The following is a 13776-nucleotide window of genomic DNA, read 5'->3' as shown; positions in this document are numbered from 1 at the left end:
GAAAATACCATTTGATTATGGTAATCACGTATAACTAAAGGTGATGTTATATGTGTATCAGTGAATGGAAGTACACATTTGAGATTCAAGAAAAAAGAGTAATATGTTGAGAAAAAATATGGTTGTGTTTCACTCCATAAACCCTTTATTACTCCTCACGTGCACATTTGCAAGTGATGGAAAAAAGTCACGTGGCCTTGAATCATCAGTCAACCTCTTGTACTCAACAAGGTGACAAGTACTATATGTGGCACACGCCAATAAATGTCTACAGGCTCGAGTGCTTGTTGGTTTCCCACTGTGAATGCTTTTGGCAGCTCCTTTACAGTATGGAGTGTATTTTCCTGGCATGGTCGAGGCTCATTGAACCCCAGCGGAAAGCAAGATAAACGCCAATAAATTCAAAGCCATTCCGGGTGATCATGTTTGTCCTATGGATGAATGGTTCATTCGAGGATGACATCCATCCATGTTATCCTTGCCACCCTGAAGGGAATAAATTCTCCCGGGGTGATAATGCCCTTGTTCACAGGGCACACGTGATCATAAAATGGTTGGGTGAACATGAAAATAGTGTTAGTCATGTACTGCGGCCATAACAATTGCTAGAGCTCAACCTACTTCTGCACTTTTGAAAGACACCACATTATCAAACAAGGATGTTCCATGAAGATTGAGGAAGTGTCGCAGGATTTGTTGTTTTCTTTGAAAAGCATTTTTTTTTTTAAAATGTTTTTCACACTGATGTGAAAAACTGCTTAATGAACACTGAGCACAAAATGCTGATCTAACATTAGACTATATTATCACATTTCATGTGAAAAATGTGCCTTTTTCATGCTGCTGCAGCTGCAACTGTATTTGCATGAAGGTACAGTTGATGCTGAAGCATAGACTGAAATGCAAACCTAGTTTTCTACCAAGTTTCCAAGTGTCAGTGAAGCAAACTTGAAAAGTACAGAACTGAGGCTGAAATTTCTCTACTGCAAGTGTTCAACCTTTCTTGAATTGGATTGAATTGAATTGGAAAAATCCAGGATACCAGGTTCCCCTTGCCAATACACTTTTAAGTCCTTTTTTTTGTCTCCATGTTGCAGCGATGAATGTTTTAAATTCTTGTTTACGGTCAATTTCAGTTTCAGTTGTCTACACATTGGCCCCACATGATTATCACTTGGTGTTTCCTTTATTTTGGCATTCATCTCTGTGTAACACTGTCATGACACACAGTCCAAATGTATGTTTCCTAACATGCTTGTACACATTTCCTCGTCACAAATAAATATACGCTTGCATAACATGAATGCAAGCTGGAAATACATCCCCACACCGTGTGAGAAACTGAAATGTACTCCACAGAATCTTTTCTGTTTCCCTTTGAAGCCTTTTCAGCCGGCCAACCAGTCAGCGGAACGTCAACATGAAGAAGAAAGAAAATAGCCTAATATGCCCTGGGCATAAGATGGGGAGCTTGAGCCATTTCAGACATGAAACATACATTAAAGTCTGGAATTTAAAAAAAAAAAAACTCCAGAGAAAATGAGTGAATAGGAGTGAGTATATAAAGCAGCGGTTCCCAACCTTTTTTGTCTGATGTACTCAGAGGAACTATTTCTACTGCTGATCCATACATTCAACCAATCATTTTAGTTAACTATTTCAACCATTTATCTGTGACATTAGCGAGCTGTTTCATCTTGGCTAACTATTTCAACTACTCATCTGCTACTTTTAGCTAACTATAGCAACAATTTATCCGTTATTTTTAGCTAACTTTTTCAACCATTATCTATACTTTTAGCTCTGTCTCTTTAAACCATTTATCCATCACCTTTAGCCAACCATTGTCCATTGCTTTTAGCTGTACAAGTTTCAACCATTTATCCTTTTTTTAGCTAACCATTTCAAATGTTTATCTGTTACTTTTAGCTAACTACTTACAGTTTATCCAGTACCTCTACATTTCAACCATTTATCTATTACTTTTAGCTTTCCATCATATATACATTTTTTTAATCTATTTGTGTCACTAGCTATCTACTATCCACTCTGTCTTTGAGCTATTTATCTATAACTATTAGCTAATGTAATATGTGAATATATCTTTTTAATTAAATCATACTTTGTCACATTAGTAGAGCACTTTCCACATACCCCCTGGCAACTGCGGAAGTACCCCTGGGGTACAAATACCCCTGGTTGGGAATCACTATCCTAAAGAATGGTGACACACCACATGTATTTAGTTGTGCTGCTGTAATACATGTAAAGAGAAACACACAGATGAGTATCAAATTGGAAATGACATCCTCTATACTTACCTTCTGGAGGCTGAGCTGCGTGATCTCCACATAACAAGATGTTAAACACACTCATCCATTCTCTTCAGCAACATATAGGAATTTTAACCAACTTTTCACTTTTCATTTATCACACCAACCGTTCCCCCTCACCCTCTCTCTCCCTCATATCAGCATTCTGCAAATAAGCACACTGACATCCTGTCTAAAGCTCAATAAGATGCTGTCTTTCTGCACATTGTCTTTCTCATCTTACCTGTGCCTTTCTGCTCGAGCTCTAATGAGGAAAGGAAATTATATTTTTAAACACATATTACAAATATGGAGACTCAAGGTGTCAGTGCGAAGGTGTCGGCTGATTTACGATCACACAGCACACATACAGTACACAGGATGAGAATAGCTGGAATAAAGAAAAAATCATTAAAAAAAAAAGCTACACAGTCACAGGATGCATACATACACTTCACGCAGGAAGAAACGGAGACAGAAATAGACAGTGTGGGAAAAACATATAAAAAAAAAAAAAGAAAAAGGTCCCTTCAGAGACTGTCACTGAGACGTGATGAAATACATGAGATGCTAAACCATGAGGGACTCCAGGTGAAGCAAAACAGCAAGGCAGCAGACGCACTGAGATGTGACAGAAAGAGAAAGATGGCAGACAGACTGACTCAGACAAAGTCCGCTACAACTGAGGGATAGACAGACACACGGGCAGAGAACCTCTTTGAGACTGACAGACACCCAGAGGCAGTGATCTACAGAGGAGCATATGGGAGATAGTGTGATGGGTGACATGTTGACTAGACCCTCGCCAACGCTGACACTCACGATCGCTTAAACGCCTCCAAGATGTTGTCCTGCTGCTCCTCTTGTACAGCTGGAACCACACAGAAGGAGGAAAGACAGGTGAGAGCTCAACTAGGTTAATTCATTACACAGTGAGCTTGAGCAGCAAAGGAATAATGGACTGATGACCTCGCTGGGCCACTAAATGATAGGACCTAATGTTTATCGCACTCACTGAGTTATTGGCTGACAAAGCCAGTTACATAGTAATGGTGGATATGCTGAATGGAAGATGACAATAATGTGATTAAGTGTCTGTCTCAGGACCCACCCTGCACGGAGACTTCGAATGTGCAGCTGTCGCACTTGTCTTTGGAGGTGACCTCGCAGCGGTAGCCACCTGCGTCTCCGTCCACCACTTTGATGATGCTCATCTCGTAAGTGTAGATCTGACAGAAAGGGAGGGTTTGATAGGCTAGCAACACACACAATTAAATGAACAACCGTGTGTGCGCACACACATATACACACACACACACACACACACACACACACGTACATGCAGCGATATGCAGTACGTGCTCACAAACACACTCAGAGTATATCGTTTTGCTGATGCAGCCATAGGGCCGATATTGGCCATTATTAGAAAATGGCTCAGACAATGGATGGTCAGTGCGGTTTGTTTGATTACATATTTCTCATCCTCCAGTTTTTATTAACCATTCAGCACAGAATTCAATGCAACGCAGTTCAGGAAAATGTAAAATATTAGTGTTTATGTCATTTTGTTAAATACAAGTTGTGCATCCATCTTAACTTGCACAACAAAGGTATCAAGGGGAGGAGGAAATGTGAAATCCATTGAATCAGGAAGTTGTGATATAAAATACTGCGAGTGCAGTGAAGCTCCTGCAGTCTCACAAATGTATTTAAAAGTACAGAGTCAGTGTTGTACTCCCTCATGCATACACACTGACACACACACACACACACACACACACACACACACACACACACACTGACACAAAACAAAATGGCTGGAAACAGAGTATCTTTTGGTTTGGTTTGAGAATCTATGGCTCTGAAAAGTGCCATCAAAAAATCTATTATTTTGTTTGTGAGACTCATTTGTTGTACAGTTCATACTATATTAGTTGTCTCAGAAAGTCCTTTTTTCTTTCATTGATTCCCATTTTCTTTTTTCATTTTGATTAAATTCTACACAGGCATATATAAATGTGTTCATTATGAGCAGTATTCGAATTCCCTACAGGTTATAATGAAGAACTCTAATTTGCCATGGAGTAAATGTGGTTTCAGAGGCTTTTTCTTATGCTCACAACAATTACACGGACATTTTTGCAATTTGGTCAAGTGTAAATATGCTGAAAGATAAAGAGTCTACAGCCATGCTTGCAGCTCTATGAGACTGTATGGTTCATGATGCTAACATTATGAACACACTTGTCCAGTCTTAAACCAAAGTAATGGACAAGTTAATATTTTGACCTGATGGTGGCATTAAGCGAAGAGTCAGGTAATCATCAGTCTTTAGAATTTATCCGCATGGGACCTTCAGTATCTGATGCAAATTTCACAGCACTGAGTCCAATAGCTGTCAAACCATTTGACTGAATGGTGCAAAATTTGACCTGCTGGTGGCGCCAAATAAAAGGTGAGCAGATCACCAAAGTCAGTAGGAAACATCCTCTGGGTCCAAAAGTGTTTCAGTCTGGACCAAAGTGGGGAACCAGTTGATCTGCTGACGGACTAACACAGCCATTCATAGAGCGGCTAGCATGACAAAGCATCTGTGTGTGTGTGTGTGTGTGTGTGTGTGTGTAGCAACGAATGCACAAAGGTTATACTGACACATACAGTGTGAACATACACACCTTGGTGTTCCTGTCATAGGACTCTTTGAACTGCAGGTGCTTCCCAGCTTTGCTAACCAGGTCAAGCCACTTCCCCTTCAGCCATTTCATGGTCGGCTTCCTTGTTAAGTTTGAGGAGTCCACTTTAGCCACAAACATGACGTCCTTACCTGTGAGGAACAGGGACGAAAGTCAGTGATTACAAAAAGAGATTAACAGTCTGTATTCCACTCCTTTCATTGTAGTCCAGGATTTTTTATTTTTTTTTACGGCAGATGATTTTTTCCAGACCTTTTGTTGCCGTGACACTCTCCGGCTTCACCACAAACAGGCCAGTCAGCTCAGACATCTGAGGATCCTCTCCTGGTACATGCTCTGTGATGTGTGTTATATGAAGGGATCACAGAGGACAGATTAAAACATAGAACACATGATCCGGGCACCACCCAGATAAAGACGCGACAAACAGATGGTAGACAACAACAGGAGACAAGGTGACCAAGCAAACCACCAAATCAGCAGTCTTTTTAATCCTGGTGCTTTTACAGTGAAGCACGTATTTATTGATCATTCAGGAAACTTCATAAGTGTAATTTGATGATCGGGAGTCTCAAATCTGTAAAGTCCACCCTCTGAGCACAGGGATCTATTCATATTGTACGTTTATTTAGCACTGAAACTGAGCAACAGTCTTTCTATGAGGCAGAACCAGTCAGCGCGTTTGCGTAATGCCTTTGCTGTTTCACTGCATAAACCATATGGGACCGTGTTTTGACAAATGACAGGCGACCAAGGAGCCCCCCGGTGCAGACTGGCCCCAGGGAATAAAGAAATTCCTCAGATCACCTCTGAAGACATCACATTAGGTTTGACTCTGCAATCTTCTGCCACCCTGACAGAACATAAGCCGAAGCTGTACGCTCTTATCTCTGCGATAAAAAATGAGCTGCTCTTTTATCCGCTCGCTTGTTTCTTTTGCAAGTAAATTGATGTAACCTCTGTAAGGTGTTTGCTTGTCAGTTGATACGCTTTACAGAGACGCTAACGTAATCATTTCTCTTACCATCAGGAGGCAACTCTGCATCAGAGGGGGGAAAAAAGAAAGAGAGAGCGGAGAACACGTCAGTCTGTACAGTATCTGTGCTGTGCTGTTCAACACAAGCGTTAATTGGCCCAATGATAATCTTGACTTCAGGTGAGGAACACTCACACATTGAATCAACGTGCTCACACATTCCAACAAGCACATCTTTCTTTCTCTGGAATTACCAAGTCCTGCTTTTTGTTTTACTTTTACAAAACAAAAAAAAACACACAACTGTTAATTGGTTATGTTTTCAACAATCAAGTTCAGAAGTCACTTTATTTCTGCTGAAGTCAGGAGGTTGTTAACTGTTCATAATGTACTTTTCAGTTGTTTCTTTCACAGTCTGAGTCAGACGTACAGTAAGTTTCACAGGAAAGGGTTTATGGACAAGCAATGGGTAAAAATAAAGCAACCAATCAAGTAGAGTGAGTATTGCCCCGGGTGGGCATCCATTGGACAAGAGCAGTTGCTGAGAGAATGGATCCAGGGTCACGTGTCAAATAAGGTCATGCGCCTCCATAAATTCAGAGAGCCACACCGTCGGCGCCTCTTCCTCCCTCCCTCTCTCTCTCTCTCTCTCTCTCTCTGCTTTTATGGGCTCAGTTAATTTGATCTTTTAATCAAAAGTGCCCCTGAGGACAGATCCAAGTTCAGATGTTCAGGATGATTTAAAAGGTCTCAGTTAGAATGCTAAGTGGGTAAAGTTGATCCTGGAATGGCACCCAGGGGACACTTTTGAATGTTTACACTCTTATTTATTTATGTCACACTGGACACTAGCTGTGTTTGGGATGAGGGTTGCTAAGTGAGATTAACTCCAGACACTGTCCTTGGCTCTGAGAAGACTTGGGTTTTGGACAAATGCCCACTGGGACTAATTGACTGAAGCCCTGTTCTCCTTTGGATGATTTGTAACAACCCACATTCGAAAAGATGGTGAAATTTGGTCTTTTATTTCTGGGTCCATTATTTCCTAATCCTTCCTACAAACCCTCTTGGAAATAATAAGTAATTTGGTCTTGGTTGTGGAAATTTGGCCCTCCCAAGAAGAACAACAGTATCAGTCATTTCAGAAAATGCCCAAAACATATGTTGACGATCAAGTGACAGAAACTTCTAACGGCCGTAGGAATTATGGCTCTTGCCCGTCAGGCAAAAAAGTGGCAGTCAGGCAAAATTATTTTAGAGCCACAAGTCCATGTAGGGATAAGGTAAGTGTCAGCTGAATCTTTAATGGACACAATGGAAGATGTTGACCCACAACAAAGTAACCCTAGGGAAACTAAAAATGTTTAGTTAAGTAAAGCTACTTAACACTCAATTGAGTTTAGTGCCAAAAAAAAAACAATTTATGGGAAAATGCAAGGAACGTCAGCTTTGGTTTTGTATATAATAATGAAGTATGTAGTATGGCCGTGGGGATTCTTCCTCAGGCTGAGATTCAGGAGGTTTATCTACGATGTCTCTGTGTGAGCACTGAGCAACACCTGCCCATGGCACATGTACTACACAAAGGTCAAGTGTGTGGTGGTGACTGCCTGACAAATGCATTGCCTTGGTATGTCTTCGCAGCAGTCAGGGCTGCTCAAAGGGAGTTCAGTTACAGTAGACAAGCGGTGGTGAAATAAAAATAAAAAAATCATTCCTTTCCTTTTATGGCCCAAAATCATTTTGTAGTGTCAGTAGCTAACTACACAAAAATAGCAAAAAAGTAATTTAACTACTTGAATCACTATGCACATATGAATGTAGTGGAAACACCAGCAAGCCACTGAAAAATTTAGTTAAACTACGAGTTTAATTCACTGCTCCCCAACACACCAGGTCCTCTACCCTGAATGAAATAGTCATTAAAATCCAAACCACCATGTTTCCCTAGTGCCGAATTACGTAGCTATTTCTGGTAGCCTTCCAAGGAAATTATTAGGAAATGATCAGGAATTTATGGACCCGTAAATGCAGTTAAATAAGAGGTTATCTAATGTCCTATCCCAAACTGCTTATTACTATATTAAAATAGTAACATATCTATCAGTTCCATCCATGAAAAATTGTTCTATACATAGAACGTATAGTAATGTAATTTCACAGTTATTACTTATTCAGTATATTATCAATTTATCATCAGAGCACCAGCAGACAGAACACACAGTGTCTCAGATCCCTTCAGCCCCGTGTTGTATATATACTGTCAAGGAATGAACCACAGTTAGGCTATGAATGATGAGCAAAAGAATCAGCAGTCTTACCCTGCACTGTAATGTTCTCCGACAGTAGTATGATGTAGTATATCCACATATCACACACAAACATGATATATACCCAGCAGAAGTTCAGACAGGATATATCACCTTAAACCAGACCTCATCAGTTCATCTCACTTTTAAAACACTCAAACGTTCTCTCGGATGCTTTGGTGAAACCGATCTAATCACTTTACTTTTAATCACTTTGAAAGAATTTTTTGTGCAAGACACTGTCATAAGATTCTCCTCTTTATTTACTTATTTAACGTTGACGCGTTTCATCTGACAGTTTATCTGATGAATTCTCTGTGACTTGAGTTGCTTTTAAGTTGTGTCTTTGCATTGTCTTCATCCTTTTGTTTCACATCCCTTCATCTGTTTGCTCTGAGGTGCTTTGTCACTTTTGTTTGTTACAAAAATAACGTTAATTTTGTGATTATTTTTCTCATTACACTCCAGATGTCCAGAAATGTTCAAGCCTAACCTATATCCCTGCCAAAGTGATTATCTTCACACATATGATATCTGAGTACTGTGGCCATCACCAGAGCAGTCCCAGGCTGACAGACACCCTGACGCACAAGTTGGTTTCCACAAAGCAAGCACAAAAATGGAAAGCACAAGCAGGCTGGGAAATAATGTGTTGTGTCTTTTCCTTACCATCCCTAGGTTCATTGTTCGCTGAATGAAAAGAAACAGTTGGTACATGGAAATTAGTCATGTGGACAATGAAGGGTTAAAACACTTCCCATAGTACTGCTGTGGTCTCCTCAGACTGCAGAGATGAGAGATGTGTGCGTGTGTGTGTGTGTGTGTGTGTGTGTGTGTGTGTGTGATTATGAATGAAAAAGATCGGATTAAAGACAATGTATAAGCCTATTCACTACAATACTACAATATCTTCACACGGGCTGGGACTGCACACACAAACACACACACATATACAGTACAAACAATAACACACACACACAGACACACACACATATACAGTACAAACAATAACACACACACACAAACACACACACATATACAGTACAAACAATAACACACACACACAAACACACTAATGACGAAGCAAAGCGCTTACCTACAGCAGGCTGCACATCTGTTAATGAAGAATAAGCAGAGGTTAAGCAGATGAACTGGACCAAATTAACGGTAATGCAGATTTAATGTTCTACGATCATTTCATACTTATGCATGCTGCTCATAAACACACACACAAGTATGACACAATAACGCTGAGCTTCATCAGCTAGCAATGAGTTACATTGATCATTTTGGAGATAAATCGATGTGTTTAATTTAACAGATGAGTAAAGCCACAATGATCACGCACAGAACTATTTAGCCAAGACAGTGCTTACCCTCTACAGCAGGCTGCATTTCTGCCAATGAAAGTGACATAATTACGTAATGTGAAGGGGAACAGCAGCCATTTTGAAAAATTTAATTGCCGAGCAACATGGCAATGAAATAAATCCAAATGATGTGGTTCTGTCACAGTGAGTTAGTGGTACAAGTGATTTTTTTTTTCATGCCATGCAAAGAGCCATTAGGAATAGAGGTTTTAATAGCTCCACTGATAAGTGCGCTCACTTTTAACCCTTTAACGCCTTTTAACCCTTTCTTTTATTTCTAACTCCACACACCCAGGTTTTGTGTGACATTAGGACATTTATTAGACCGGATCTGGTCTGACATCCCCAGATCTATTTGAGCTGGGTCTGACTGTCCTTTGGATCGGGTCTCTTCGTGGCAGCACACGGACATTTACAAGAAGGTGAGCTAACGTAATAATCAAATGCTATGGATGAAACACCTGATCTTGGACCTGGCTGAAATTTGACTAAAATGAATACACATTTTCACCATAAGACTGAAGGTTAGTCAAAATAAAATGAAAACAAACAAAACACATTCATCAAATGCCTAAAACAGACTAGCTTAATTTCATTGTTGTGATATCTTGTTAGCATAGTTTATGAACATGTTTAGTTCTTCTGTAATCAGCTAACCAGCTAGCCCCGGCCTAGTTAGACTGTCCTACCGCTTTCTGATACCGAGTCACTGCAGCGTCCAGTCTGCCCTGAAGAAGTAGCTGCTCCAAGGACATATTATAACCTGTTGTCTTGTAAATGCAAAGTTGGCTGAAGCTCTTGCTGAGACTGGTAAGTAAACAGCTTTTAATGCTAACCCTGGCTGAGTAACAGTAGCAAAACTTACAAATGGCTCCTTTAAAAGTCTGGCATGTCACAGTCTGTATTATATCTAGTAGCCATGATCATCTGAAGCCGACAGTAACACCAACCCTGTCTCCTAGAATTACATATATAAATTGCAACAGCAAATGTGTTTTGTAGGAAATGTAATTGCAACCAGATTACATTTTCTATTACAGTAATGAAGATATGTTGTTAATTTACGAATCTGGCAAGTTTAAAATACGTTGGACCGGCAATCAATAAAATGTTCACAGACAACATATTCGTTTTCTGCCAAAACATCCAATCTTGCAGCACAATATGCATTTGTAGTAACTGCAGCATTCTTAAACTGTTTTATGGTTATGTTCAGAGCACTTTGTTAAGGTTAGGGAAAGATCGAGGTCTTAATACAGAGAAAATTCACAGTGACTTCAGACACAACGTGTTTATTTACATTTAACCAAAACTACCATCTTTGTGTGTCTGTCTCAGTGTCTGAACTACAACCACCATCCCCATGAATCTGAAGCTATTGAGGATTTGTTAATGCACTAAATTTTCCAAAAAAGTGCCTGTTTAGGGCTTCATTGGAGTATGAGATATGTCAGCTATATTACATTTTGCTTTTCCACTGATATTTGGTCGTAATAAATGATTCTGGGGGATGTTACTGTGAGTTTTGCCGGTGTTGCCCTTCAAACACAGCGTTTGGGCAGAAATGAGTTTCAGTAGGCTGTTAGTATAACTCGCAACTCTACCTCATCATTGCACCTGCAGACACGCACACACAAATTAAATCACTCTCAGTGAGCCACAGAAAGTTTATGCAATAATTCATCTCAAATGACTGACAGTGACGGCACATACACGCTGAAATATACACACACACACAAGCACACACAGAAACACATGTACAATATTCTTGCGCACACCTTCTATTACAGTTGCTCCAAGGTATAAATTGAGATTTAATCCAACAAGGTGAATTGAAAGTGTACACATTCACAAATAAACTCAACACATAAATATACAACATGCTACGTTTAATTCTCAGGGGACTTGTTACTTATTACTTTCTAAGAGCTTCTGGCGGAGGAAATCTCCATAAACACACATTGTGTATTCTCATGCTTGACAAATAAAAACATGCCATACTGCAGCACAGTGCATGATTCCTCCTGATCCATACACACTTACACACACACACACACACACACACATAAACATACACATGATGCATACATCTCACATATCATGTAGCTTCTCTGCTGTGGGCTATAAACCCACACACAATTATTTCACGCATTTAGCTGCATGCGTTACCCTCAGCTATGGATTGGTTTTGAGAGGTCAGGTTTTTCAGGCACATGGGGAAGTGAAATGAGAGGAACAATCTGCCATCGTCAATCTGCCTCAGACTTCCTTCAGAACAGTATCAGGATCATCTTCTCAACAAACAGCAGGTTGAGAAACACACACTGACACTCACTGACTCACTGATCATGAAGCAATTATCTACAAAATACTATCGCTGCATACCGTAAACAGATACATGTGTACAAATAACCCAATCATATAATATCACATTAACAGGGGTCATCTTACTTTACTTTAGGTACATTTTCTAGGTACAAAAAAAATGAGTTAAGTAGAAAAAAAAAAACAGTTTCTAGTTGTAGTTTGTGTTTGATTTCTTACTGTATGATTTACACTAAGCACAGAACGTTGAGACTATAAAGAAACTGCTGCTATTTGACTGAAAGGAAAAGACATCAAAACATGATGTTTCGACTCTTACTGATGTTGTAGATAAAGATTATTTTCCTTTAACTTGTCTAAAATATTTTACAGCGGATTTGTCCTCCAAGACACTGGAGTTAAGATCAGTTAATTAAATCAGTTTGTCACTCATATATATGATGCAAACTTCGATTCTTATCATAAAGCTTTATGGAAAACTGAGAAGGTGAGTAAAAAGTACTGTGAGTTTTTTTTTTTTCTTGCATTACATTGTCTCAATGTGATAAACAACTTCTTTTAAAATAGACTTTTATCTGACTAAGAACTGCACTGGCTAAAAACCCTGAGCTGTAGTCAGCACCCATAAGGTCTAAATGAGGAATGCTAACACTGATAACAAGCAGCATTTACAGAGGCAGCTGAAGGACAAATGTGAAAGATTCGTTTGTATGTGCTGTATGCATTCACAGAGGTAAGTATACCCAGGCTGAAATAGGAAAGTCAAATACACACATACACAGTCAGTGCACACGCATATGCATACATACAGTGTGATGCTTACCCCATGAATTAAACACCTTATATTTTGCTCCTAACACCTAATTTAATTATCATCTCTGCTGCTTAAAATAAACTCATAACATGTCCTCAGTGCTAATAAAAGAATATCAAAGTGTGTGTGTGTGTGTGTGTGTGTGTGCGCGCGCACGTGCATTCGTGCGTGTGTGCGCGTATGTGCGTGTGTGGTTATGTGTGTCTGTAGCAGCGGCACAGTGGGGATCATGCATCTCCACACTCAGTTCCATCACCACAGAAGTTCACTGCTTCTGTGTTTGTCTCATCTTTAACTCTTACCCTCCTCCTCTGCTGGCTTCTCTGAATGAGGGGAAAGACACACATTATTTTGCAGATGATGGTGATGGTGATGATGATGATGATGATGATGATGATGATGATGATGATGATGTATGGGACACAGACAAACAAACACTGAATGTGGTGTGTTTCTTCTTACCCTTCTTGTCTGAAAAAGAGAGAAAAATGAAACAATCTTTATGAGAGGCTTTTATTTAAATATTTGTTTTTCGGTGGCTGCTGTAGTTTAACTGTATAATAGCTGATTCCTGTATGTGTAACTCAAAAATAAATTGGATGTTTGGAGCACAGCTTGTGGGCTCAGATTAGATGTCATGAAGACACTTACCAGCAGGGGCTGCTGCAGCCTTATCGCCCTTGGCTGCTGCAATTAAACAACAATTATGTAAATTAATTTGTACATCCTCATTATTTCATATCATACAACACCAGCAGCACAGTGTTTGGAAAGTCACAGCTTTAGACTCAGTAAACTGTTTAAAGAGCTGCAGCTTATGATCTGAATCCTCAGGAGGCAGTAACTAATAATAATTTCTGTCCATATCTGAGGGCACTTGTTCATCACTCTATTTATCTACAATGCAATGTATCATGTTTTATATATAAATATGTATATATGCATTGGTGTCCACATTGTGGAGATAAGATAAT

General features: G+C 39.6%; 1 protein-coding gene across 3 annotated transcripts in view; it reads right to left on the bottom strand.

Moving 5' to 3' along the window:
• The window catches only part of mybpc2a (myosin binding protein Ca), a 36334-nt gene extending 23214 nt beyond the window's left edge, over window positions 1-13120 (bottom strand). The window contains exons 1-9 of one of the 3 annotated variants that reach the window (XM_023413825.2): window positions 13105-13120; window positions 9670-9690; window positions 9390-9407; window positions 8963-8983; window positions 6033-6047; window positions 5261-5344; window positions 4991-5139; window positions 3424-3541; window positions 3135-3183 (exon numbers count right to left, since the gene is read on the bottom strand). In XM_023413825.2, coding sequence (XP_023269593.1) covers window positions 3135-3183; window positions 3424-3541; window positions 4991-5139; window positions 5261-5344; window positions 6033-6047; window positions 8963-8983; window positions 9390-9407; window positions 9670-9688 — 473 coding nt within the window. In that variant the 5' untranslated portion in view covers window positions 9689-9690; window positions 13105-13120. Of the gene's footprint in view, window positions 1-3134; window positions 3184-3423; window positions 3542-4990; window positions 5140-5260; window positions 5345-6032; window positions 6048-8962; window positions 9039-9389; window positions 9408-9669; window positions 9691-13104 lie in introns of those variants that run through there. The other 2 variants (XM_087175968.1, XM_087175967.1) reach the window with 2 other exon arrangements.
• Between the last annotated feature and the right edge of the window lie 656 nt (window positions 13121-13776).

Source organism: Seriola lalandi, unplaced genomic scaffold, assembly GCF_002814215.2.
Source record: "Seriola lalandi dorsalis isolate HSWRI2012SDOR001 ecotype SW California unplaced genomic scaffold, Sedor1 jcf7180002054519, whole genome shotgun sequence".
NCBI classification, from domain to species: domain Eukaryota; kingdom Metazoa; phylum Chordata; class Actinopteri; order Carangiformes; family Carangidae; genus Seriola; species Seriola lalandi.
Note: the sequence above shows the minus strand (reverse complement) of the source record. Positions and strands in the feature narration are given on the sequence as shown.